This window comes from Doryrhamphus excisus, linkage group LG3 (genome assembly GCF_037039965.1).
Source record: "Doryrhamphus excisus strain RoL-2023G ecotype Guam linkage group LG3, RoL_Dexc_Guam_v1.1, whole genome shotgun sequence".
NCBI classification, from domain to species: Eukaryota; Metazoa; Chordata; class Actinopteri; order Syngnathiformes; family Syngnathidae; genus Doryrhamphus; species Doryrhamphus excisus.
The window spans coordinates 6,462,128-6,487,712 of record NC_136359.1 but is presented as its reverse complement, the minus strand read 5'-3'; the positions used below and the strand labels follow the sequence as shown (position 1 = coordinate 6,487,712).

The 25,585-nt window shown below is 43.8% G+C and overlaps 1 protein-coding gene and 25 non-coding genes across 27 annotated transcripts in view; all 26 read right to left on the bottom strand.

Annotated features, from left to right (window-relative positions):
* The window catches only part of npffr2a (neuropeptide FF receptor 2a), a 51,524-nt gene that overhangs the window by 5,963 nt on the left and 19,976 nt on the right, over positions 1-25,585 (bottom strand). For both annotated transcript variants that reach the window (XM_078789539.1, XM_058069756.2), the window contains exon 3: positions 23,864-23,963. In XM_078789539.1, coding sequence (XP_078645665.1) covers positions 23,864-23,963 — 100 coding nt within the window. The remainder of the gene's footprint in view (positions 1-23,863; positions 23,964-25,585) is intronic.
* On the bottom strand, positions 558-629 carry trnae-uuc (transfer RNA glutamic acid (anticodon UUC)). The gene has a single exon. It is a non-coding gene; the product is annotated as a tRNA-Glu (tRNA).
* trnae-uuc (transfer RNA glutamic acid (anticodon UUC)) lies at positions 1,117-1,188 on the bottom strand. Its single transcript has one exon. It is a non-coding gene; the product is annotated as a tRNA-Glu (tRNA).
* Positions 1,454-1,525, bottom strand: trnae-uuc (transfer RNA glutamic acid (anticodon UUC)). Its single transcript has one exon. It is a non-coding gene; the product is annotated as a tRNA-Glu (tRNA).
* trnae-uuc (transfer RNA glutamic acid (anticodon UUC)) lies at positions 3,068-3,139 on the bottom strand. The gene has a single exon. It is a non-coding gene; the product is annotated as a tRNA-Glu (tRNA).
* Positions 3,551-3,622, bottom strand: trnae-uuc (transfer RNA glutamic acid (anticodon UUC)). Its single transcript has one exon. It is a non-coding gene; the product is annotated as a tRNA-Glu (tRNA).
* Positions 3,756-3,827, bottom strand: trnae-uuc (transfer RNA glutamic acid (anticodon UUC)). The gene has a single exon. It is a non-coding gene; the product is annotated as a tRNA-Glu (tRNA).
* On the bottom strand, positions 4,072-4,143 carry trnae-uuc (transfer RNA glutamic acid (anticodon UUC)). Its single transcript has one exon. It is a non-coding gene; the product is annotated as a tRNA-Glu (tRNA).
* trnae-uuc (transfer RNA glutamic acid (anticodon UUC)) lies at positions 4,671-4,742 on the bottom strand. Its single transcript has one exon. It is a non-coding gene; the product is annotated as a tRNA-Glu (tRNA).
* On the bottom strand, positions 4,875-4,946 carry trnae-uuc (transfer RNA glutamic acid (anticodon UUC)). The gene has a single exon. It is a non-coding gene; the product is annotated as a tRNA-Glu (tRNA).
* Positions 6,984-7,055, bottom strand: trnae-uuc (transfer RNA glutamic acid (anticodon UUC)). The gene has a single exon. It is a non-coding gene; the product is annotated as a tRNA-Glu (tRNA).
* trnae-uuc (transfer RNA glutamic acid (anticodon UUC)) lies at positions 7,322-7,393 on the bottom strand. The gene has a single exon. It is a non-coding gene; the product is annotated as a tRNA-Glu (tRNA).
* Positions 8,164-8,236, bottom strand: trnae-uuc (transfer RNA glutamic acid (anticodon UUC)). The gene has a single exon. It is a non-coding gene; the product is annotated as a tRNA-Glu (tRNA).
* On the bottom strand, positions 8,412-8,483 carry trnae-uuc (transfer RNA glutamic acid (anticodon UUC)). Its single transcript has one exon. It is a non-coding gene; the product is annotated as a tRNA-Glu (tRNA).
* Positions 8,924-8,995, bottom strand: trnae-uuc (transfer RNA glutamic acid (anticodon UUC)). The gene has a single exon. It is a non-coding gene; the product is annotated as a tRNA-Glu (tRNA).
* Positions 9,171-9,242, bottom strand: trnae-uuc (transfer RNA glutamic acid (anticodon UUC)). The gene has a single exon. It is a non-coding gene; the product is annotated as a tRNA-Glu (tRNA).
* trnae-uuc (transfer RNA glutamic acid (anticodon UUC)) lies at positions 10,042-10,113 on the bottom strand. Its single transcript has one exon. It is a non-coding gene; the product is annotated as a tRNA-Glu (tRNA).
* On the bottom strand, positions 10,380-10,451 carry trnae-uuc (transfer RNA glutamic acid (anticodon UUC)). Its single transcript has one exon. It is a non-coding gene; the product is annotated as a tRNA-Glu (tRNA).
* On the bottom strand, positions 10,779-10,850 carry trnae-uuc (transfer RNA glutamic acid (anticodon UUC)). The gene has a single exon. It is a non-coding gene; the product is annotated as a tRNA-Glu (tRNA).
* On the bottom strand, positions 11,332-11,403 carry trnae-uuc (transfer RNA glutamic acid (anticodon UUC)). The gene has a single exon. It is a non-coding gene; the product is annotated as a tRNA-Glu (tRNA).
* trnae-uuc (transfer RNA glutamic acid (anticodon UUC)) lies at positions 11,536-11,607 on the bottom strand. Its single transcript has one exon. It is a non-coding gene; the product is annotated as a tRNA-Glu (tRNA).
* Positions 11,915-11,986, bottom strand: trnae-uuc (transfer RNA glutamic acid (anticodon UUC)). The gene has a single exon. It is a non-coding gene; the product is annotated as a tRNA-Glu (tRNA).
* Positions 13,082-13,153, bottom strand: trnae-uuc (transfer RNA glutamic acid (anticodon UUC)). Its single transcript has one exon. It is a non-coding gene; the product is annotated as a tRNA-Glu (tRNA).
* On the bottom strand, positions 13,596-13,667 carry trnae-uuc (transfer RNA glutamic acid (anticodon UUC)). Its single transcript has one exon. It is a non-coding gene; the product is annotated as a tRNA-Glu (tRNA).
* trnae-uuc (transfer RNA glutamic acid (anticodon UUC)) lies at positions 13,935-14,006 on the bottom strand. Its single transcript has one exon. It is a non-coding gene; the product is annotated as a tRNA-Glu (tRNA).
* trnae-uuc (transfer RNA glutamic acid (anticodon UUC)) lies at positions 16,326-16,397 on the bottom strand. The gene has a single exon. It is a non-coding gene; the product is annotated as a tRNA-Glu (tRNA).

Below are 25,585 nucleotides of genomic sequence, written 5' to 3'. Positions count from 1 at the left end.
GATCAGTTGACAGCTCAGCCCCTCTCTTCACCCGCGTGTCCATAACATGCGGACGCAGGTCTGATGATACGACTACAACGAGTTGAAGATCGAGCACCAATACTAAATGTGATTGTATTGTCACTCCCAAGTAGCGCTCTCATACCGGGAGTTGAACCCAGGCCACCTGGGTGTAAACCAGGAATCCTGACTGCTAGACCATATGGGACAACTGTGGGCTATGATTAACTGTCAAGCCCTTCAAGTATGTATGACTTCCTCGAACATACTCCATAAAGACAGTTAGTTGAACATCGAGCACCTGACAGAATACTGATTGGCATTGATTGTCAAGCCCTTCAAGTTCATGTATGACTTTTTCGAAAATAGTGCATCTAAATATGATAGCATTGACACTCTAACAAAGGATTCCCATACCGGGAGTTGAACCCAGGCCTAAAAGACCATAAAGACAGTTGAGCTGAACACAGACTCTCTCTAACATAATACATAAAGATTGTTGAGTTGATGATCCAGCACCAATACTAAATGTGATTGCATTGACACTCTAAAAAAAAATCCCATACCAGGAGTTGAACCCGGGTCACCTGGGTGAAAACCAGGAATCCTGACCACTAGACCATATGGGACAATGTTGAACTGGCGTTAACTATCAAGCCCTTCAACTCTATATGACTTTTGGTAACATAGTCCATAAAGACAGTTGAGTTGAACACACAATAACAATTGCATTGTCACTCTCAAGAAGTGTTCCAATACCGGGAGTTGAAGCGGCGCCACCTGGGTGACAACCAGTAAGCCTGACCGCTAGATGATATGGAGCAATGGCGGACTGGTATTGACTGTCAAGCCCTTCAAATATGTATGACTTCCTCTAACATACTCCATAAAGACAGTTGAGTTGAACATCGAGCATCTGACAGAATACTCTGTATTCTAAATGCTCGACCATATTGGACACAAAAACCAGAGATGTGGGCATGAACTGTCAATCTCTTCAAGTTAACATAGCCCTTTAAGTTAATGTATGACTTTCATAGTCCATAAAGACAGTTGAGTTGAACACCAAGCACCTACGTATAACAATTGTGATTGCAACGACACTGTAAGAAAGGATTCCCATACCGGGAGTTGAACCCAGGCCTCCGGGGTGAAAACCAGGAATCCTGACCGCTAGACCATATGGGATAGTGGTAAAGGGTATTAACTGTCAAGCCCTCCTCAAGTATGTATGACTTCCTCTAACATATTCCATTAAGACAGTTAATTGAACATCGAGCAGCTGACAGAATACTCTCTATTCTAAATGCTGACCATATTGGACACAAAAACCAGAGATGTGGACATGAACTGTCAATCGCTTCAAGTTAACATATCCGTTCAAGTTCGTTGAGTTGAACATTCAGAACCATAACAATACTAAAGTTGCGTGCATTGGCACTATAAGAATGCATTCCCATACCGGGAGTTGAACCCGGGTCGCCTGGTTGAAAACCAGGAATCCTGACCGCTAGACCATATGGGATAGTGGTGGGCTGGTATTGACAGTCAAGCCCTTCAAGTATGTATGACTTCCTCTAACATACTCCATAAAGACAGTTAGTTGCACATCGAGCACCTGACAGAATTCAGGTGAACAAGACCCCGAGATACTTAAACTCCTCCACCTGGGGAAGCACCTTATTCCCAACCCGAAGGGAGCACTCCACCCGACTGAGAACCATGGCCTCTGATTTAAAGGTACTGATTCTAAGGCCCCCGAACTGTAGACTGGTTGGGCAAATCTCCCATGCACCCTCGATTACCCTCGTGAGGGTGTAGCGCTGGTCCAGTGTTCCACAAGCAGGACGAAAACCCTATTGGACCTCTTGTATCAGAGGTTCGACCAAGGGTCGTATCCTTCTCTCCAGCACCCTGGAATAGACTTTCCCAGGGAGGCTGAGGAATGTGATCCCCCTATAGTTGGAACACACCCTCCGGTCACCCTTCTTGAAAAGGGGGACCACCAGCCCGGTCTGCCAATCCAAAGGTACTGTTCCAACTTCCACGCAATGTTGAAGAGACGTGCCAGCCAAGACAGTGCCTCAACATCCAGAGCCTTGAGGAATTCTGGGCGGAACTCGTCCACCCCCGGAGCTTTGCCACTGAGGAGTGTTTTAACCACCCCAGATACCTCAGCCACGGTGATGGCACTGTCCACATATGTGTCGTCAGACTCTGCTTCCTCTATGGAAGTTAAGTCAGTGGGATTGAGAAGGGCCTCAAAGTATTCCTTCCACCGTCCGACTACATCCCCAGTCGAGGTCAGCAGGCCCCCGTCTCCACTGTAAACAGTGTGGACCGGGCACTGCTTCCCTTTTCTGAGGCACCAGACGGTTTGCCAGAACCTCTTCGAGGCCGACCGAAAGTCGTGCTCCATGGCCCCACCGAATTCCTCCCACAGCCGAGTTTTTGCCTCAACAACCACCGAAGCCGCGAGCCGTTTGGCCTGACGGTACCGGTCAGCTGCTTCCGGAGTCCCACAAGCCATCAATGCTCGATAGGACTCCTTCTTCAGCTTGACGGCGGCCCTGACCTCTGGTGTCCACCATCGGGTTCGGGGCCTGCCCTCATGACTGGCATTGCGGCCGCAGCTCCAGTCAGCTGACTCAGCAATGGAGGCACGGAATATGGCCCATTCGGACTCAATATCCCAGTCCTCCCCCGGGATGCAGGTGAAGCTCTGTCAGAGGTGAGAGTTGAAGAGACACTCTGCCAGACGTTCCCAGCACACCCTCACTACTCGTTTGGGTCTACCCGGTCTGTCCAGCATCCTCCCCCGCCATTTCATCACCAGGTGGTGATCAGTTGACAGCTCAGCCCCTCTCTTCACCCGCATGTCCAGAACATGCGGACGCAGGTCTGATGATACGACTACAAAGTCGATCATAGACCTGCGGCGGAATCCTGACCTCTAGACCATATGGGACAATAGTGGCAGAAAGTCAAGCCCTTCAAGTCTTTAGGTAACATATTGCACATAAAGACAGTAGAGTTGAATATCGAGCACCAATCTCACAACAAAGGATTCCCATACCGGGAGTTGAACCCGGGCCGCCTGAGTGAAAACCAGGAATCCTGACCGCTAGACCATATGGGACAACGGTGGCCTCGGGCATTGAGTGTCAAGCCCTTTAAGTATGTATGTCTGACTTTCTCTAACATAATCCATAAAGATAGTTGAGTTGAAGATCGAGCACCAATACTAAATGTGATTGTATTGTCACTCCCAAGTAGTGCTCTCATACCGGGAGTTGAACCCAGTCCACCTGGGTGAAAACCAGGAATCCTGACTGCTAGACCATATGGGACAACTGTGGGCTATGATTAACTGTCAAGCCCTTCAAGTATGTATGACTTCCTCGAACATACTCCATAAAGACAGTTAGTTGAACATCGAGCACCTGACAGAATACTGATTGGCATTGATTGTCAAGCCCTTGAAGTTCATGTATGACTTTTTCGAAAATAGTGCATCTAAATATGATAGCATTGACACTCTAACAAAGGATTCCCATACCGGGAGTTGAACCCAGGCCCCCTGGGTGAAAACCAGGAATCCTGACCGCTAGACCATATGGGACAGTGTTGGGCTTGCGTTACCTGTCAAGCCCTTCAAGTCTATATGACTTTCTCTAACATAATTCATATAGACAGTTGAGTTGAACATTGAGCACCAATACTAAATGTGATTGCATTGGCACTCTAACAAAGGATTCCCATACCGGGAGTTTAACCCGGGCCACCTGGGTGAAAACCAGGTATCCTGACCGCTAGACAATATGGGACAGTGGTGGACTGGCATTGACTGTCAAGCCCTTCAAGTATGTATGACTTCCTCTAACATACTCCATAATTAGACTTGAGTTGAACATCGAGCACCTGACAGAATACTCTGTATTCTAAATGCTGACCATATTGGACACAAAAACCAGAGATGTGGGCATGAACTGTCAATCTATTCAAGTTAACATAGCCCTTTAAGAGTATCGAGCACCAATATAATGACTGCCTTGTCACGCTCCAGAAGTATTCCCATACCGGGAGTTAAACCCGGGCCGCATGGGTGAAAACCAGGAATCCTGACCGCTAGACCATATGGGACAATTGTGGACTCTTATTACTGTGAGTTGAACCGGGGCCACCTGGGGGAAAACCAGGAATCCTGACCACGAGCCCATATGGGACAACAGCGGGGCAACATTAACTGTCAAGTCCTTCAAGTATGTATGACTTCCTCTAACATACTCCATAATTAGACTTGAGTTGAACATCGAGCACCTGACAGAATACTCTGTATTCTAAATGCTGGCCATATTGGACACAAAAACCAGAGATGTGGCCATGAACTGTCAATCTCTTCAAGTTAACATAGCCCCTCAAGTTAATTAGGACTTTCATAGTCCATAAAGACAGTTGAGTTGAACAATAATATTTGTGATTGCATTGACACTGTAACAAAGCATTCCCATACCGGGAGTTGAACCCCGGGCGAAAACCAGGAATCCTGACTGATAGACCATAGGGGATACCTGTAGACTGGCGTTGATTGTCAAGCCCTTCAAGTTCATGTATGACTTTCTCAAAAATAGTGCATTTAAATGCGATAGCATTGACACTCTAACAAAGGATTCCCATACCGGGAGTTGAACCCGGGCCGCCTGGGTGAAAACCAGGAATCCTGACCGCTAGACCATATGAGACAATGGTAGACTGGCATTGACTGTCAAGCCATTCAAGTCTATATGACTTTCTCTAACATAATACATAAAGATTGTTGAGTTGACGATCCAGCACCAATACTAAATGTGATTGCATTGACACTCTAAAAAAGCTTCCCATACCAGGAGTTGAACCCGGGCCACCTGGGTGAAAACCAGGAATCCTGACCGCTAGACCATATGGGACAAATGTGGACTGTCATTGTCAACTGTCAAGCCCTTGAAGTATGTATGACTTCTAACATACAATGGTGGACTGGCATTAACTGTCAAGTCCTTCAAATATGTATGACTTCATCTAACATACTCCACGAACTGTAAAATTGAACATGAACTGTAAATTAATCAAGTTAACATAGCCCTTCAAGTTAATGTATGACTTCCATAGTCCATAAAGGCAGTTGAGTGGAACACCAATACTAAAGGTGATTGCATTGGCACGCTAACAAAGCATTCCTATACTGAGAGTTGAACCCAGTCTGTCTGGAGGAAAATCAGGAATCCTGACCTCTAGACCATATGGGACAATAGTGGCATGGCATTCACTGTCAAGCCCTTCAAGTCTTTATGACTTTAGGTAACATAGTGAATAAAGACAGTTGAGTTGAACATCGAGCACCAATCTCACAACACTAAATGTGAATGCATCATCACTTTAACAAACAGCTCACACCGGGAATTGAACCCAGGCCGCCTGGGTGAACAGCAGGCATCCTGATCGCTAGACCATATGGGACAACGGTGGAACCTGGCATTGAGTGTCAAGCCCTTTAAGTATGTGTGACTTTCACGAACAATACATAAAGATAATTGAGTTGAAGATCGAGCACCACTACTAAATTGCATTGGCATTCTAAAGAAGCGTTCCTATACCGGGAATTGAACCCAAGCCAGCCTGACCGCTAGACCATATGGGAGAAGGGTGGACTGATATTGACTGTCAAGCCCTTCAAGTATGTATGACTTCCTCTAACATACTCCACAAAGACAGTTGAGTTGAACATCGAGCATCTGACAGAATACTCTGTATTCTAAATGCTGACCATATTGGACACAAAACTTGACTTTTGGTAACATAGTCCATAAAGACAGTTGAGTTGAACACCAAATAACAATTGCATTGTCACTCTCAAGAAGTGTTCCAATACCGGGAGTTGAAGCGGCGCCACCTGGGTGAAAAGCAGGCATCCTGACCGCTAGACCATATGGGATAGTGGTAAAGGGCATTGACTGTCAAGCCCTTCAAGTGTGCATGACTTCCTCTAACATACTCCATAGAGAGTTAGTTGAACATCGAGCACCTGACAAAATACTCTGTATTCTAAATGCTCGACCATATCGGACACAAAAACCAGAGATGTGGGCATGAACTGTCAATCGCTTCAAGTTAACATATCCGTTCAAGTTCATTGAGTTGAACATTCAGAACCATAACAATACTAAATTTGAATGCATTGGCACTATAAGAATGCATTCGCATACCGGGAATTGAACCCGGGCCGCCTGGGTGAAAATCAGGAATCCTGACCGCTAGACCATTTGGGACAATGGTAGAGTGGCATTGACTGTCAAGCCATTCAAGTCTATATGACTTTATCTAACATAATACACAAAGATAATTGAGTTGAAGATCGGGCACCAATATGAAATGTGATTGCACTGCCACTCTAACAAAGGATGGTCATACCAGGAGTTGAACACGGGCCGTCTGGGTGAAAAACCAGGAATCCTGCCCACTAGACCATATGGGATAGTGGTAAAGGGCATTGACTGTCAAGCCCTTCAAGTATGTATGACTTCTTCTAACATACTACATAAAGCCAGTTAGTTGAACATCGAGCACCTGACAGAATACTCTGTATTCTAAATGCTCGACCATATCGGACACAAAAACCAGAGATGTGGGCATGAACTGTCAATCTCTTCAAGTTAACATAGTCCTTCAAGTTAATGTATGACTTTCATAGCCCATAAAGACGGTTGAGTTGAACACCAATCAATGTGATTGAGACAAAACATTCCTATATCGGGAGTTAAACCCAAGCCGCCTGGGTGAAAACCAAGAACCCTGAACGCTAGAGCATATGGGACGAGAGTGACATGGCATTGACTGTCAAGCCCTTAATGACTTTAGGTAACATGGAGCATTAAGACAGTTGAGCAGAACATCGAGGACCAATCTCACAACACCAAATGTGATTGTATCGTCCCTCTAACAAAGGACTCCCATACCGGGAGTTGAACCCGGGCCGCCTGGGTGAAAACCAGGAATCCTGACCGCTAGACCATATGGGACAACTGTGGGCTACGATTAACTGTCAAGCCCTCCTCAAGTATGTATGACTTCCTCTAACATATTCCATAAAGACAGTTAATTGAACATCGAGCACCTGACAGAATACTCTCTATTCTAAATGCTGAGCATATTGGACACAAAAACCAGAGATGTGGGCATGAACTGTCAATCTCTTCAAGTTAACATATCCGTTCAAGTTTGTTGAGTTGAACATTCAGAACCATAACAATACTAAATTTGAGTGCATTGGCACTATAAGAATGCATTCCCATACCGGGAGTTGAACCCAGGCCGCCTGGGTGAAAACCAGGAATCCTGACCGCTAGACCATATGGGATAGTGGTGGGCTGGTATTGACTGTCAAGCCATTCAAGTATGTATGACTTCCTCTAACATACTCCATAAAGACAGTTAGTTGCACATCGAGCACCTGACAGAATTCAGGTGAACAAGACCCCGAGATACTTAAACTCCTCCACCTGGGGCAGCACCTCATTCCCAACCCGCAGGGAGCACTCCACCCGACTGAGAACCATGGCCTCTGATTTGAAGGTACTGAGTCTCATGCCAGATGCTTCACACTCAGTTGAAAACCGTCCCAGTAAACGCTGAAGGTCACAGCCCGAAGAGGCCATAAGAACCACATCATCTGAAAATAGCAGAGATGAGATTCTAAGGCCCCCGAACTGTAGACTGGTTGGGCAAATCTCCCATGCACCCTCGATTACCCTTGTGAGGGTGTAGAGCTGGTCCAGTGTTCCACAACCAGGACAAAAACCACATTGGACCTCTTGTATCAGAGGTTCAACCAAAGGTCATATCCTTCTCTCCAGCACCCTGGAATAGACTTTCCCAGGGAGGCTGAGGAGTGTGATCCCCCTATAGTTGGAACACACCCTCCGGTCACCCTTCTTGAAAAGGGGGACCACCACCCCGGTCTGCCAATCCAAAGGTACTGTTCCGACTTCCACGCAATGTTGAAGAGACGTGCCAGCCATGACAGTGCCTCAACATCCAGAGCCTTGAGGATTTCTGGGCGGAACTCGTCCACCCCCGCACATAAAGACAGTTGAGTTGAATATTGAGCACCAATCTCACAACAAAGGATTCCCATACCGGGAGTTGAACCCCGGGCCGCCTGAGTGAAAACCAGGAATCCTGACCGCTAGACCATATGGGACAATGGTGGACTCGGGCATGGTGGACTCGGGACTTCCACGCAATGTTGAAGAGACGTGCCAGCCATGACAGTGCCTCAACATCCAGAGCCTTGAGGATTTCTGGGCGGAACTCGTCCACCCCCGCACATAAAGACAGTTGAGTTGAATATTGAGCACCAATCTCACAACAAAGGATTCCCATACCGGGAGTTGAACCCGGGCCGCCTGAGTGAAAACCAGGAATCCTGACCGCTAGACCATATGGGATAGTGGTGGGCTGGTATTGACTGTCAAGCCATTCAAGTATGTATGACTTCCTCTAACATACTCCATAAAGACAGTTAGTTGCACATCGAGCACCTGACAGAATTCAGGTGAACAAGACCCCGAGATACTTAAACTCCTCCACCTGGGGCAGCACCTCATTCCCAACCCGCAGGGAGCACTCCACCCGACTGAGAACCATGGCCTCTGATTTGAAGGTACTGAGTCTCATGCCAGATGCTTCACACTCAGTTGAAAACTCCACCACCCCGGTCTGCCAATCCAAAGGTACTGTTCCGACTTCCACGCAATGTTGAAGAGACGTGCCAGCCATGACAGTGCCTCAACATCCAGAGCCTTGAGGATTTCTGGGCGGAACTCGTCCACCCCCGCACATAAAGACAGTTGAGTTGAATATTGAGCACCAATCTCACAACAAAGGATTCCCATACCGGGAGTTGAACCCGGGCCGCCTGAGTGAAAACCAGGAATCCTGACCGCTAGACCATATGGGACAATGGTGGACTCAGGCATGGTGGACTCGGGACTTCCACGCAATGTTGAAGAGACGTGCCAGCCATGACAGTGCCTCAACATCCAGAGCCTTGAGGATTTCTGGGCGGAACTCGTCCACCCCCGCACATAAAGACAGTTGAGTTGAATATTGAGCACCAATCTCACAACAAAGGATTCCCATACCGGGAGTTGAACCCGGGCCGCCTGAGTGAAAACCAGGAATCCTGACCGCTAGACCATATGGGATAGTGGTGGGCTGGTATTGACTGTCAAGCCATTCAAGTATGTATGACTTCCTCTAACATACTCCATAAAGACAGTTAGTTGCACATCGAGCACCTGACAGAATTCAGGTGAACAAGACCCCGAGATACTTAAACTCCTCCACCTGGGGCAGCACCTCATTCCCAACCCGCAGGGAGCACTCCACCCGACTGAGAACCATGGCCTCTGATTTGAAGGTACTGAGTCTCATGCCAGATGCTTCACACTCAATTGAAAACCGTCCCAGTAAACGCTGAAGGTCACAGCCCGAAGAGGCCATAAGAACCACATCATCTGAAAATAGCAGAGATGAGATTCTAAGGCCCCCGAACTGTAGACTGGTTGGGCAAATCTCCCATGCACCCTCGATTACCCTTGTGAGGGTGTAGAGCTGGTCCAGTGTTCCACAACCAGGACAAAAACCACATTGGACCTCTTGTATCAGAGGTTCAACCAAAGGTCGTATCCTTCTCTCCAGCACCCTGGAATAGACTTTCCCAGGGAGGCTGAGGAGTGTGATCCCCCTATAGTTGGAACACACCCTCCGGTCACCCTTCTTGAAAAGGGGGACCACCACCCCGGTCTGCCAATCCAAAGGTACTGTTCCGACTTCCACGCAATGTTGAAGAGACGTGCCAGCCATGACAGTGCCTCAACATCCAGAGCCTTGAGGATTTCTGGGCGGAACTCGTCCACCCCCGCACATTAAGACAGTTGAGCAGAACATCGAGGACCAATCTCACAACACCAAATGTGATTGTATCGTCCCTCTAACAAAGGACTCCCATACCAGGAGTTGAACCCGGGCCGCCTGGGTGAAAACCAGGAATCCTGACCGCTAGACCATATGGGACAACTGTGGGCTACGATTAACTGTCAAGCCCTCCTCAAGTATGTATGACTTCCTCTAACATATTCCATAAAGACAGTTAATTGAACATCGAGCACCTGACAGAATACTCTCTATTCTAAATGCTGACCATATTGGACACAAAAACCAGAGATGTGGGCATGAACTGTCAATCTCTTCAAGTTAACATATCCGTTCAAGTTCGTTGAGTTGAACATTCAGAACCATAACAATACTAAATTTGAGTGCATTGGCACTATAAGAATGCATTCCCATACCGGGAGTTGAACCCAGGCCGCCTGGGTGAAAACCAGGAATCCTGACTGCTAGACCATATGGGATAGGGGTGGGCTGGTATTGACTGTCAAGCCATTCAAGTATGTATGACTTCCTCTAACATACTCCATAAAGACAGTTAGTTGCACATCGAGCACCTGACAGAATTCAGGTGAACAAGACCCCGAGATACTTAAACTCCTCCACCTGGGGCAGCACCTCATTCCTTACCCGCAGGGAGCACTCCACCCGACTGAGAACCATGGCCTCTGATTTGAAGGTACTGAGTGCCTCAACATCCAGAGCCTTGAGGAATTCTGGGCGGAACTCGTCCACCCCCGCACATAAAGACAGTTGAGTTGAACATTGAGCACCAACCTCACAACAAAGGATTCCCATACCGGGAGTTGAACCCGGGCCGCCTGAGTGAAAATCAGGAATCCTGACCGCTAGACCATACGGGACAACGGTGGACTCGGGCATTGAGTGTCAAGCCCTTTAAGTATGTCTGACTTTAACAAAATCCATAAAGATAGTTGAGTTGAAGATCGACCACCAATACTAAATGTGATTGTATTGTCACTGCCAAGGAGTGCTCTCATACAGGGAGTTGAACCCGGGCCACCTGGGTGAAAACCAGGAATCCAGACTGCTAGACCATATGGGACAACTGTGGGCTATGATTAACTGTGAAGCCCTCTATGTATGTATGACTTCCTCGAACATACTCCATAAAGACAGTTAGTTGAACATCGAATACCTGACAGAATACTTTGTATTCTACGTACATGCTGAACATATTGGACACAAAAACCAAAGATGTGGGCATGAACTGTCTCTTCAAGTTAACATATCCGTTCAAGTTCGTTGAGTTGAACATTCAGAACCATAAAAATATAAAAATAACAATACTAAATGTTAGGGCATTGGCACTGTAACAACGCGCTCCCATACCGGGAGTTGAACCCAGGCCACCTGGGTGAAAACCAGGAATCTTGACTGCTAGACCATATGGGATCGCGGTGGGCTGGTATTGACTGTCAAGCCCTTCAGGTATGTATGACTTCCTCTAACATAATACATAAAGATTGTTGAGTTGACGATCCAGCACCAAAACTAAATGTGATTGCATTGACACTCTAAAAAAGATTCCCATACCGGGAGTTGAACCCGGGCCACCTGGGTGAAAACCAGGAATCCTGACCGCTAGACCATATGGGACAAATGTGGGCTGTCATTGTCAACTGTCAAGCCCTTGAAGTATGTATGACTTCTAACATACAATGGTGGACTGGCATTAACTGTCAAGTCCTTCAAATATGTATGACTTCCTCTAACATACTCCACAGAGACAGTTAGTTGAACATCGAGCACCTGACAGAATACTCTGTATTCTAAATGCTGACCATATTGGACACAAAACCAGAGATGTGGGGATGAACTGTCAGTCTTTTGACGTTAATGTATGACTTTCTCTAAAATATGACACTAAAACTTACAGTGATTGCATTGGCACTGTCAAGAAGTGTTCCCATACCGGGAGTTGAACCCGGGCCGCCTGGGTGAAAACCAGGAATCCTGACCGCTAGACCATATGGGACAATGGTAGACTCAGGCATTGAGTGTCAAGCCATTCAAGTCTACATGACTTTAACATAATACACAAAGATAATTGAGTTGAAGATCGGGCACCAATATGAAATGTGATTGCACTGACACTCTAACAAAGGATGGTCATTCCAGGAGTTGAACACGGGCCATGTGGGTGAAAAACCAGGAATCCTGACCGCTAGACCATATGGGACAACTGTATGTATGACTTCCTTTATTATACTACATAAAGCCAGTTAGTTGAACATCGAGCACCTGACAGAATACTCTGTATTCTAAATGCTGACCATATTGGACACAAAACCAGAGCTGTGGGCATGAACTGTCAATCTCTTGACGTTAATGTACGACTTTCTCTGAAATATGACATAAAAACTAACTGTGATTGCATTGGTACTCTCAAGAAGTTTTCCCATACCGGGAGTTCAAACCGCTCAAACATATGGGACAATGGTGGGTTGGCATTAACTGTCAAGCCCTTCAAGTATGTATGACTTCCTCTAACATACTCCATAAAGACAGTTAGTTGAACATCGAGCACCTGACAGAATACTCTCTATTCTAAATGCTGACCATATCGGCCACAAAAACCAGAGATGTGGGCATGAACTGTCAATCTCTTCAAGTTAACATAGTCCTTCAAGTTAATGTATGACTTCCATAGTCCATAAAGGCAGTTGAGTTGAACACCAATACTAAAGGTGATTGCATTGGCACACTAACAAAGCATTCCTATACTAGGAGTTGAACCCAGTCTGTCTGGTTGAAAATCAGGAATCCTGACCTCTTGACCATATCTTGACCTCTTGGAATTGAACCCAAGCCAGCCTGACCGCTAGACCATATGGGAGCAGGGTGGACTGATATTGACTGTCAAGCCCTTCAAGTATGTATGACTTCCTCTAACATACTCCACAAAGACAGTTAGTTGAACATCGAGCATCTGACAGAATACTCTGTATTCTAAATGCTGACCATATTGGACACAAAACCAGAGATGTGGGCATGAACTGTCAATCTTTTGACGTTAATGTATGACTTTCACTAAAACTTACAGTGATTGCATTGGCACTGTCAAGAAGTGATCCCATACCGGGAGTTGAACCCGGGCCGCCTGGGTGAAAACCAGGAATCCTGACCGCTAGACCATATGGGACAACTGTATGTATGACTTCCTTTAACATACTCCATAAAAACAGTTAGTTGAACATCGAGCACCTGACAGAATACTCTGTATTCTAAATGCTCGACCATATCGGACACAAAAACCAGAGATGTGGGCATCAACTGTCAATCTCTTCAAGTTAACATAGTCCTTCAAGTTAATGTATGACTTTCATAGCCCATAAAGACAGTTGAGTTGAACACCAATCAATGTGATTGAGACAAAACATTCCTATATCGGGAGTTAAACCCAAGCCGCCTGGGTGAAAACCAAGAACCCTGAACGCTAGACCATATGGGACGAGAGTGGCATGGCATTGACTGTCAAGCCCTTAATGACTTTAGGTAACATGGAGCATTAAGACAGTTGAGCAGAACATCGAGGACCAATCTCACAACACCAAAGGTGATTGTATCGTCCCTCTAACAAAGGACTCCCATACCGGGAGTTGAACCCGGGCCGCCTGGGTGAAAACCAGGAATCCTGACCGCTAGACCATATGGGACAACTGTGGGCTACGATTAACTGTCAAGCCCTCCTCAAGTATGTATGACTTCCTCTAACGTACTCCATAAAGACAGTTAGTTGAACATCGAGCACCTGACAGAATACTCTGTATTCTAAATGCTCGACCATATTGGACACAAAAACCAGAGATGTGGGCATGAACTGTCAATCTCTTCAAGTTAACATATCTGTTCAAGTTCGTTGAGTTGAACATTCAGAACCATAACAATACTAAATTTGAGTGCATTGGCACTGTAAGAATGCATTCCCATACCGGGAGTTGAACCCGGGCTGCCTGGGTGAAAACCAGGAATCCTGACCGCTAGACCATATGGGATAGTGGTAAAGGGCATTGACTGTCAAGCCCTTCAAGTATGTATGACTTCTTCTACCATACGAAGTAAAGACAGTTAGTTGAACATCGAGCACCTGACAGAATACTCTGTATTCTAAATGCTCGACCATATCGGACACAAAAACCAGAGATGTGGGCATGAACTGTCAATCTCTTCAAGTTAACATAGTCCTTCAAGTTAATGTATGACTTTCATTGCCCATAAAGACGGTTGAGTTGAACACCAATCAATGTGATTGAGACAAAACATTCCTATATCGGGAGTTGAACCCAGGCCGCCTGGGTGAAAACCAAGAACCCTTGAAGGATTTCATATATGTTGGTCTCCTATTTTTTTGTGTCTCATATATGTGTGTCTCCTATTTTTTGTGTCTCATGTATGTTTGTCTCCTATTTCTTGTGTCTCACTCATAACTATGCACTACATTTAATCAAGTAGAACCAAGCAGCCTTGGGCAAATCACAGGGCACATAATCGCTTTCAGGCACATACAGTTCCGGAGCTCTCCTACACATCCACAATTTTGACTAACAACAGATAACGGAGGAGAATGACGTCGGCAGCCATGGCCTGTCAATAACAGCTGGCTCCACCGCTCCAGCTGGCTCCACCGCTCCACCCCGCCCGCCCTGCGTTGGTGAGAAGACGTCGGCCGAGGAATGGAGGGGGGCCACCAGTGATGCGCCAGAGATCTACCGACATTTCTTAGCATAATAAAAGCCGGGCAGGGACAGTTAGCTGTACTCATTTGTTCTGACCTGTAAGTAAAGCCTACGTCTCTGCAGGTGTTAGGGGAAGACTTATGGGCCCGGAGCTCCGTGTAATCTGACTGGTCTGAGAGTAAACCATATAACTGACAAGTTCGTTGTCATCTCTTGCCTCCAACACGACACCCACAGGAATCACTGACCTAAGAACAGGTGGTCAAATTCCAACACCCTGAACGCTAGACCATATGGGACGACAGTGGCATGGTATTGACTGTCAAGCCCTTCATGACTTTAGGCAACATGGTGCATTAAGACAGTCGAGCAGAACATCGAGGACCAATCTCACAACACCAAATGTGATTGTATCGTCCCTCTAACAAAGGACTCCCATACCGGGAGTTGAACCCGGTGAAAACCAGGAATCCTGACCGCTAGACCATATGGGACAACTGTGGGCTACGATTAACTGTCAAGCCCTCCTCAAGTATGTATGACTTCCTCTAACATATTCCATAAAGACAGTTAATTGAACATCGAGCACCTGACAGAATACTCTCTATTCTAAATGCTGACCATATTGGACACAAAAACCAGAGATGTGGGCATGAACTGTCAATCTCTTCAAGTTAACATATCCGTTCAAGTTCGTTGAGTTGAACATTCAGAACCAACCATATGTATGACTTCCTCTAACATACTCCATAATTAGACTTGAGTTGAACATCGAGCACCTAACAGAATACTCTGTATTCTAAATGCTGACCATATTGGACACAAAAACCAGAGATGTGGACATGAACTGTTAATCTCATCAAGTTAACATAGCCCTTTAAGTTAGTTGAGTATCGAGCACCAATGGAATGACTGCATTGTCACTCTCAAGACGTGTTCCCATACCCGGGCTGCCTGGGTGAAAACCAGGAATTCGGACCGCTAGACCATATGGGACAACTGTGGACTCTAATTAATGTATGTATGTATGTCAGTAATGTATGTCATGTATGTATGACTTCCTCTAACATACTCCATAAAGACAGTTAGTTAAACATCGAGCACCTGACAGAATACTCTGTATTCTAAATGCTCGACCATATCGGCCACAAAAACCAGAGATGTGGGAATGAACTGTCAATCTCTTCAAGTTAACATAGCCCTTTCAGAGTATCGAGCACCAATATAATGACTGCATTGTCACGCTCCAGAAGTCTTCCCATACCGGGAGTTGAACCCAAGCCGCCTGGGTAAAAACCAGGAATCCTGACCGCTAGACCATATGGGACAACTGTGCGCTCTTATTAACTGTGAAGCCCTTCATGTATATATGACTTCCTCTAACATACTTCATAAAGACAGTTGAGTTGAGCATCTGTATTCTAAACTGTATTCTAAATGCTGACCTTATTGGACACAAAAACCAGAGATGTGGGCATGAACTGTCAATCTCTTGACCATACGGGACAACAGACGACTGGTATTGACTGTCAAGCCCTTCAAGTATGTATGACTTCCTTGAACAGACTCCACAAAGACAGTTGCGTTGAACATCGAGCAGCAATAAAAATGAGATTGCATCGGCACTGTAACAAAGCATTCCCATACCAGGAGTTGAACCAAGGCTGCCTGGGTGAAAACCAGGAATCCTGACCACTGGACCATATGGGACAACCGTAGCCAGCAATTGACTGTCAAGCCCTTGAGTGAAGTTGAGACAGTTAGTTGAACATCAAGCACTTGACAGAATACTCTGTATTCTAAATGCTGACCATATCGGACACAAAAACCAGAGATGTGGGCATGAACTGTCAATCTCTTCAAGTTAACATAGCCCTTCAAGTTAATGTTGACTTTCTCTAATATACTCCATAAAGACAGTTACAGTACAATACTGAAAAAAGTGAAATGACTGTGTAATTCCTTTAAAGTGCATTTTTCAATTGGTCTAATTGGAAATAATAGTTTCCAGGTTGAATCTGATTTTTCTACTTTGCTTTAAAGCAAACGACACTCCCCCTGGACAAAATGAAATGAAACAATTCGACTTAAATGGTATTTTCACTTTAAACCGGAGGTTTCCTTGTCACGTGACCATGTGACGTCACGTCAGATCGCGCGTTCTGAGTTTGAAGTCCGCCATTACTGGTCCCTCGCATCGAAGGTGTGGCTACCGTGGCTGGAAACTCTAAAACAAGGTAAGAATTCGAAATGTAGATGTTATTGGGCCAATGTGGGCTCGCCAGGCATAGTTCTGATTAGTTACAGGATAAACAACAAAAATGACCTCAAAGACTGTCATAGTGTTTTGTGAGCTAATGCTAGCAAAACCAGGTTTGCATATATTTGACATGCAGAGGGTGATGCTTTCGTTGCCTCATTTTACAAGCGCAAAGTTGATGTCGTTGCTAATGTTATTGGTAAGTCATGTCATGAATGTATAAGCACTTAGGCTCATTATTTTGTGTGTTAAGGCCCCTTTTACTGTCCGAGAATCCTGTTTACAGAAATACTGAAGTAATTTAGTAGCTAGATGCATGTGTAAGATGTGTTAGATAGAACTGCATCAGTTCAGACGGTCTGTATCGGTAAAACATGAACATGAATTGAAAACAAATCAAAGTAGCACTAGCGTATCGATACATCTCATTAGGATGCGTATATTTCATTTTTGGCATCAAAGAGCTGCCACTGTAACTTTTCTCTCTTCTCCTGTCTCTGTCCGCCCCGCTCTAACTGGACCTGCTGCCGCGCTCACACAAAACAAGCGCTCCCTCTTCCTTATCCTGAGTCTGCTTGACATTTCAACAGAGCAGACCGCGATGAAAACAGCGACAGAGGCGGCATTGTACTGCGTCGGACCACCAAACTTTCATAACACGCAAGTGTAAAATTTGATTTTAGAAAAGATGAGAAACCCTGCTGCAATTCATTTCTGTAAAACAGGGGTCTCAAACACATGGCCTGCGGGCCAAATGTGGCCCACGGAACACTAGTTTGAGGCCCCCGCCTTGATATGAAAGTTTAATGTTAGTGCGGCCCGCGCAAGTTTGATATGGATGCTGTATGGTATCATGTACCCAGAAAAATTTATTACGTTTGATTAATGTTCATGTTAAAGGTTATATAACTTAATAGTTATCCTCCCTATCCGTGTGGAAGTGGTAAGTTTTTGGCTATTTAAGTTTAAAGGAAATAACTTGAAGGCTACCGTTTAGGTCTCTAGCTCTCTAGTTAGCATGTGTCTCAAGACCCTGCAGTTGCGCAATATGTTGTAAATAAAAAAAGTATAAATGTGACTATAGTCGTGTTTTGTCATGTCTACAGGGCTCTAATAATGCTTTGTTCATTTTAATCTGAAAAAATAATTTGTCTACCCACCAACTATATGTGGTTTCTTAAGTTTTTATTATTTACTGTTTTATTATTATTATTATACAGTGAAGTCTCGTTATATCGATATCGGTTATATCGAAGCACTGCTTATTACGATACTATTTTCATTTCCCGGCAAATTTCTAGTCTTTTATGATATAATTAGTTCCGTTAGTACGATACCCGGTTATTATGATAATCCGGTTACTACGATGCCCTTTTCATCTCCCGCCAGCCAATTTGGTCTGCTTATATCGATACAAAAGCAGCTTAAATCAATCTTTGCTTAAAGATTTCAATACCAAAATTGACATTGTTCTATACTATAGAACAATAGAACAATCTATACTATAGAACAATGTCGAGTGCATTATTGCCCACTTTTAATGCAGTTCGGCGCAGGATCGGATATATCGACAGTCCGGTTATATCAATATTTTTTCAGACTCCCAACAATATCGATATAACGAGACTTTACTGTATTTATTTATTTATTACTGATTGATTGATTTTCTTTATTCTTGATTTGTTTATTTATTTTTCATCTTATTTTGTGCAGAAAAATACAAATTAAGATATCTGAGAACAGTGGAATGTTTTATCAGAGCTTTTATTGTAGAAAATTGGAACCAAAGCACTGAAAAAGTATATTTTTCTGTTTTTAATGAATGCATTTTTTTTTTTTTTTTTGAAAACCTGATGCGGCCCAGCCTTGCCCAGACCCTAGCTCCAGTGGCCCCCAGGTAAATTGAGTTTGAGACCCTGCTGTAAAACGTGTCTGACAGCAGAGTACAGACACAAGTCTGACCCAGAGAGACGTCATGTGAGAACAGGAAACACGGAGCATCACTGTTCCTCCACACTAATCATAGTAGTCTAATACTAATCATAGTAATCATCATAGTAGTAAAGAGTTAACACTGTTTCTATTTTTATACTCTTTTATAATGCCGGATCACTGAAGTTTTAAAGAGGTGAACAAACCTGTTTTACATGTTAAGACATGTAAATTGATGTGTTTACAGTTTCATTAGGAAAAAAACCTAAAGACCACATTTTATTTAATTTAATTTTTTTAATTTAATAAAAAAAAAAATTTTTCGTAAATTATATTGTGTAAAACACACACTGGCCTGAGGATTTATTATTATTTTCAAAGGTGATGCAATTTTTAGAATCATCACAAATAAATGGTCTTTTGAAGATAATTTTTCTGTTTTTATTTGCAGTGAATTATAGTTTTATATTATGGGGAATTTAGATTTTGTTTGTGGTGAAATTTTAAGTTGTAAAAAAGCAAATAAAATATTGACCTACATTAATCAACACTTTGGCTTTGGACTAAATGTGTGTGTGTGTGTGTGTGTGTGTATATTGTGTGTATAATGTGTATATATACAGTGCATCCGGAAAGTATTCACAGCGCTTCACTTTTTCTACATTTTGTCATGTTACAGCCTCATTCCAAACTGAATTAAATTAATCTTTTACCTCAAAATTCTACACAAAATACTCCATTATGACAATGTGAAAAAAGTTTTTTTTTGACTTTTTTTGAATTTATTAAAAATAGAAAACAAAAAAATCACATTTACATAAGTATTCACAGCCTTTGCCATGAAGCTCAAAATTGAGCTCAGGTGCATCTTTTTTTCCACTGATCATCCTTGAGATCTTTCTACAGCTTAATTGGAGTCCACCTGCAGTAAATTCAGTTGATTGGACATGATTTGGAAATATAATAACTGTCTATATAAGGTCCCACAGTTGACTGTGCATGTCAGAGCACAAACACCAAGCATGAAGTCAAAAGAACTGTCTGTAGACCTGCGAGACAGGATTGTCTTGAGGCACAAATCTGGGGAAGGATACAGAAACATTTCTGCTGCTTTGAAGGTCCCAATGAGCACAGTGGCCTCCATTATTCGTAAATGGAAGACGTTTGGAACCACCAGGACTCTTCCTTGAGCTGGCCGGCCTTCTAAACTGAGCGATCGGGGAAGAAGGGCCTTAGTCAGGGAGGTGACCAAGGCCCCGATGGTCACTCTGTCAGAGCTCCAGCATTCCTCTGTGGAGAGAGGAGAGCCTTCCGGAAGGACAACCATCTCTGCAGCAATCCACCAATCAGGCCTGTATGGTAGAGTGGCCAGACGAAAGCCACTCCTTAGTAAAAGGAACATGGCAGCCCGTCTGGAATTTGCCAAAAAGCACCTGAATGACTCTCAGACCATGAGAAACAAAATTCTCTGGTCTGATGGCTTTCGTCTGGCCACTCTACCATACAGGCCTGATTGGTGGATTGCTGCAGAGATGGTTGTCCTTCTGGAAGGCTCTCCTCTCTCCACAGAGGAACGCTGGAGCTCTGACAGAGTGACCATCGGGGCCTTGGTCACCTCCCTGACTAAGGCCCTTCTTCCCCGATCGCGCAGTTTAGAAGGCCGGCCAGCTGTAGGAAGAGTCCTGGTGGTTCCAAACATCTTCCATTTACGAATAATGGAGGCCATTGTGCTCATTGGGACCTTCAAAGCAGCAGAAATGTTTCTGTATCCTTCCCCAGATTTGTGCCTCAAGACAATCCTGTCTCGCAGGTCTACAGACAGTTCTTTTGACTTCATGCTTGGTGTTTGTGCTCTGACATGCACAGTCAACTGTGAGACCTTATATAGACAGTTATTATATTTCCAAATCATGTCCAATCAACTGAATTTACTGCAGGTGGACTCCAATTAAGCTGTAGAAAGATCTCAAGGATGATCAGTGGAAAAAAGATGCACCTGAGCTCAATTTTGAGCTTCATGGCAAAGGCTGTGAATACTTATGTAAATGTGATTTTTTTGTTTTCTATTTTTAATAAATTCAAAACATGTCAAAAAAAAACTTTTTCACATTGTCATAATGGAGTATTTTGTGTAGAATTTTGAGGTAAGAGATTCATTTAATTCAGTTTGGAATGAGGCTGTAACATGACAAAATGTAGAAAAAGTGAAGCGCTGTGAATACTTTCCGGATGCACTGTATATATGTATATATGTGGTGTCTATGATGTCTATGTTTTTGAGTTTTTATATTTTATCTTATATTCTTTTACACTTTAGTTATTTATTTATCTACTTTTATTATTATTATTATTTACTTTAAACAGTGCTATACATGGAGCAGTGGAGATGCCAATTTCCCTGAGGGAATCCCATAGGGATAAATAAAGTATTCTGTCTTCACAAAAAATGATACTTTGGATCAACTTTAAAAAATTACTGCAATTTGTTACACTTAAATTTATTAGTTTTTCTCAAATTAAATTCATGATGTGGTTGAAACCATAAATTTGGATTTACTGCAAATACATGTCTGATTTAATCAGACTTGAAACTAATATTAAACTAATATTATACTAAACTTTTCTTACGTTTATATCTTTTTAGTCCTATTTTATGCTCTTAGTCTTTAGCTTTTAACTCCAGTGTTTCCTCAGGGGGGGTCCTCCACACTGGGGGCTGTGTCGGGTCTGCTGAGGGGGTGCCATCCTTGGGTCCCTTAGACCCAGCTGGCTGGGGGTTCCTCCCTTTGATGTGGGGGTCCGCCCGTCTGTCGGAGTCGGGGGGCCCGGGTGCTGGTCCCCCGATGGCACGGCCTGCGGCTCCTCCCAGTGTGGACGGCCCCAAAGGTGGCGTTTCCTTGTTCCTCAGGGCCATGCCATGTCTCCCTATTGTGTGTGTGTGTGTGTGTGTGTGATTGTGTGTGTGTGTGTCTATGGAGGGTCGGAGGGAGGGGCTTTCTTAGTAATTGTTTTTCCGCTATACAAATAAAGTTGATTTGATTTGATGAAGGTATAATTAAAATTATACTTTGTACTGAATCAGAAATTTAATTGAGAAAACTAAAAAAATGCATGTAACAAAATTACAGCAATTTAGTTAGTTTATAACAAATTCAAATCTATACTTGTATGTAATAGTAAAAATCATTTTTTCCTAAATGAAAAATGAAGTTGTAACAAAGGATAAACATTGTTTACAATCTTTGTTATGAATTATATTTTACTTTGTATGAATGCAGTTTCTTTCCTTGTCTTAAGGTCAAAAATGTATTTCCAGTAAATCCACATTTATGGTTTCAACCACATCATAAATTTAATTTGAGGAAAACGAATACATTTAGGTGTAACAAATTACAGTAATTTTTTTACATTGATCCAAAGTATGACTTTTTTAGTATGAAGGTTGCAAACTGGGTGACTTCAATGGTTCAATGGTTTTTCAGAACATTTGGGAAGGATTTTACTCTTGACCTGACATTGCTACAGTTCACGTTGGTTTCTCTGAGTGCCAAATGGGAAGACATGAGTCAATCTATGCACCTAAACATTCAAATCCAATCCCAATCAAGTACTTGACAGATATTTAGGATGACAGTGACTTTTCTCTAAGCTCCCATGTGTCCTTTTCCGTGGGGCCAGACACCCTCTGGTAAGGTCAGCAACGTGTAGATAGAGTGACAACAATGATCAAGTGGGTGTTAGCACAATAGCATCCCTGTCGGGATTGGAGTTCTGAGAGCAGCTGTCCCCCCCCAACCTCTGGGTCAGCAACCGAAAGACCACGTCCACACTTCTATAGCTCTTAGAAATATTATCAAAGATGCCTAAGCAGTAGGCTCCAGCATACCCCCGCGACCCTCATGAGGATATGCGGTATAGAATATGGATGGATGGATGGATGGATGACTAAGCAGGCTTGGCTGCCATCTAGAGTGATGAGACATGAACATTAAAGGTTGGCCTAAAAGTACACGCAGGGAATGATGAGTAACTAGGACAACCCTGCTCTTGCGTCATTATTGCAAAGTGTAGGACTGTAAAATGAATATTTCTGAGGTTTGTAAGAGCTTCGGGCGGAGGGAGGCGGGAGGCTGCTCAAAATGTGGGTTATGCATCAAAAAGTATTGCAAAGTTAAATCTCAAACAGGATCATTTGTTTTCTTGCACATTGGGCAAAGTATAACCATGACAGTGAAACATTACCCCACATTACCAGGAATTAATGAGCTGAAGAAGAAACCCATTGATTATTGGACAGAGAGTGGAGATAAGACTGGCTTCATTAATTTAAAACGCTATACGTGCACTAAAGTCTTTATATTAGGGCTGTAACGGAACACCATAATCACAGTTCAGTACGTAAGATAGATAGACAGACAGACAGATGGATAGATGACGTTTGTGATGACATTTCCAAACATCTCAAGACGGCCGGCTGTTGGTCTCCAGGGCCTCAATGTTCTGTGGGTTGTTGCGGTACACTCTCTCCTTCAGGTATCCCCACAGAAAGCAGTCTGTGGGAGCACTACGAGCTCTGAGAGCTATGTGGAGATGATAAGGAAATTAGTTCCGGAGAAAGCAACGTGAATACCATCATGTACCAGATTGACGGTGCACCTCCACGTTGCTTAAATTTTTCACTGGATTTCCTCAATGGGTACTATCCACATGTCACGGTGCACAGATAACCCATGGCCTGCCCACTCTACTGACCTTTCTTCCTGAAGGATACCTGAAGGGGAGAGTGGATCGCAACAACCCACAGACCATTGAGGCCCTGAAGACACGTACGTTTCTTCTCTTCGGCAGACGAGGCTACGAGTCACAAGATGAATCATGCCACCAAACTGTGAGCTCATGGACATTTCCAAACACTGTGGTATCTATCTTGTGGGCGGGGGCTGTTTACTAATCCAAGCGTGTCCTTGTGTTCAAGCGTGGGTACCTGTCGACTGCGATCGCCACCAGAGTGAAGACAGATGCAGACACAGAGATGCCTTGAACCATGCCGCTCATTTTGCACACCAGGCTTCCAAACGGCCATCCTGTTGACAGGAAAGATAAGATTTGCCATTCACAACAGATATTGTCATCTTATTGGTTTCGGCTTTGTATTTGTAAGTGGGAACCCACTGGATTACGCAGTCGTCGAGCTCAGCATAAAAGTGCATACCTAGAAGGTCTTCACAAACCTCGAAGCACGATGAACCTGCCCTGTGTCCACTAGGCTTTTGCTACACATCTTAAAATACAAATAAAGTCATCATGTTTTTTTTCATGGAATCAGCTAGCCTAGCCTATAGGCCTATATAGCCTATAGCTCGCATATGTACATAGCTATGCTAGTGTTGCCAACATTTGTGTCCACTTGTCAGACTCCATATGTTATGTTGTTGTATGTAACATATTGCATCTGTTACGTTGGACAAGTGCAGAGTTACGGTGTATATGTCAAAAGTGACAAAAAGTGTACAAGTGCTTCTTGGTGACACATCTGTCAACTCCAACTTTTGCCCTTCTATTCTGGCACCTTCTCGTTTGAACAGTTTGGCATTTTTTTACCGTGTGGTATTGATGGACCAACACGTGGCTAACATCGGGGAGACGCAGCCCTTAGCCAGTAGAAAATGCACGGTAGTAAAAAAAACATGGTTGCAAAGGCATTAAGCACCACGCATGAAATGGCCGTTGAGCACACTGATTTCAACATAACCAGTGCCAAGCTGATGGGTGACTGCTGGCATTTTGTCTCCTCTCCGAGATTCAGAAGGCAGCGGATGCGGCTGAATGGACCCAGCAGAGGCGGGCAAACCTGCTTTTCATTCCGGTTTTCAGTTTATAATGTGAGAAAACTAGAAATAGCCAGTAGTACATTTAAACATTGACACTGCATGTACCGAATTTTCTAGACTATAAGTCGCTCCGGAGTATAAGTCATTAGGTATAAAAAAAACATACATAAGTCGCACTGGAGTATAAGTGGCATTTTTTGCGGGTAATTTATTTTCGGGTAATTTTATAAGTGGCACAAGGCCAAAAACGCATAATTAACATAACGTAACATTAGCGTAGCATAGCGTAGCATAGCGTAGCATAGCGTAGCATAAGCATAACATAAGTCGCACTGGAGTATAAGTGTTATTTTTTGTGGGTAATTTATTTTCCAAACTGCTTGACCCAAACAGACATTACGTCCTTTTGGAAGGCAAGTTCTAACAATAAAAGAATAGAGAACAGGCTGAATAGGTGTAAGATTTGCTAACACAATGCTTATTCAGTTACACCAAAAATAAACATGAGCAGAAAAGGTGTCCAGTGTTTATGGAACACTTTTTTAATTTATAAGTCGCACTGGAGTATAAGTCGCAGGAACAGCCAACCTATGAAAAAAAAGTGCGACTTATCATCCAGAAAATACAGTATGTGATCAGTATCAGCCAATTTCATTCATGAATTATTTGGATCGGTATCAGCGGCATAAAACCCTGGTCGGAACATCCAAAACTTGAAGTGTTTTTATTCAAGAGCAAGAGACCACCTGGACAAAATAGTAAATGTTGCCTTTTAATTAGAAGTGTTGACTTTGTTGCCAGGATCATTAAAAAACATAACACATTAAGAGCCTGCTGTGCAAAACATTTTCTACCAATTAAATGTGCACGGTAAT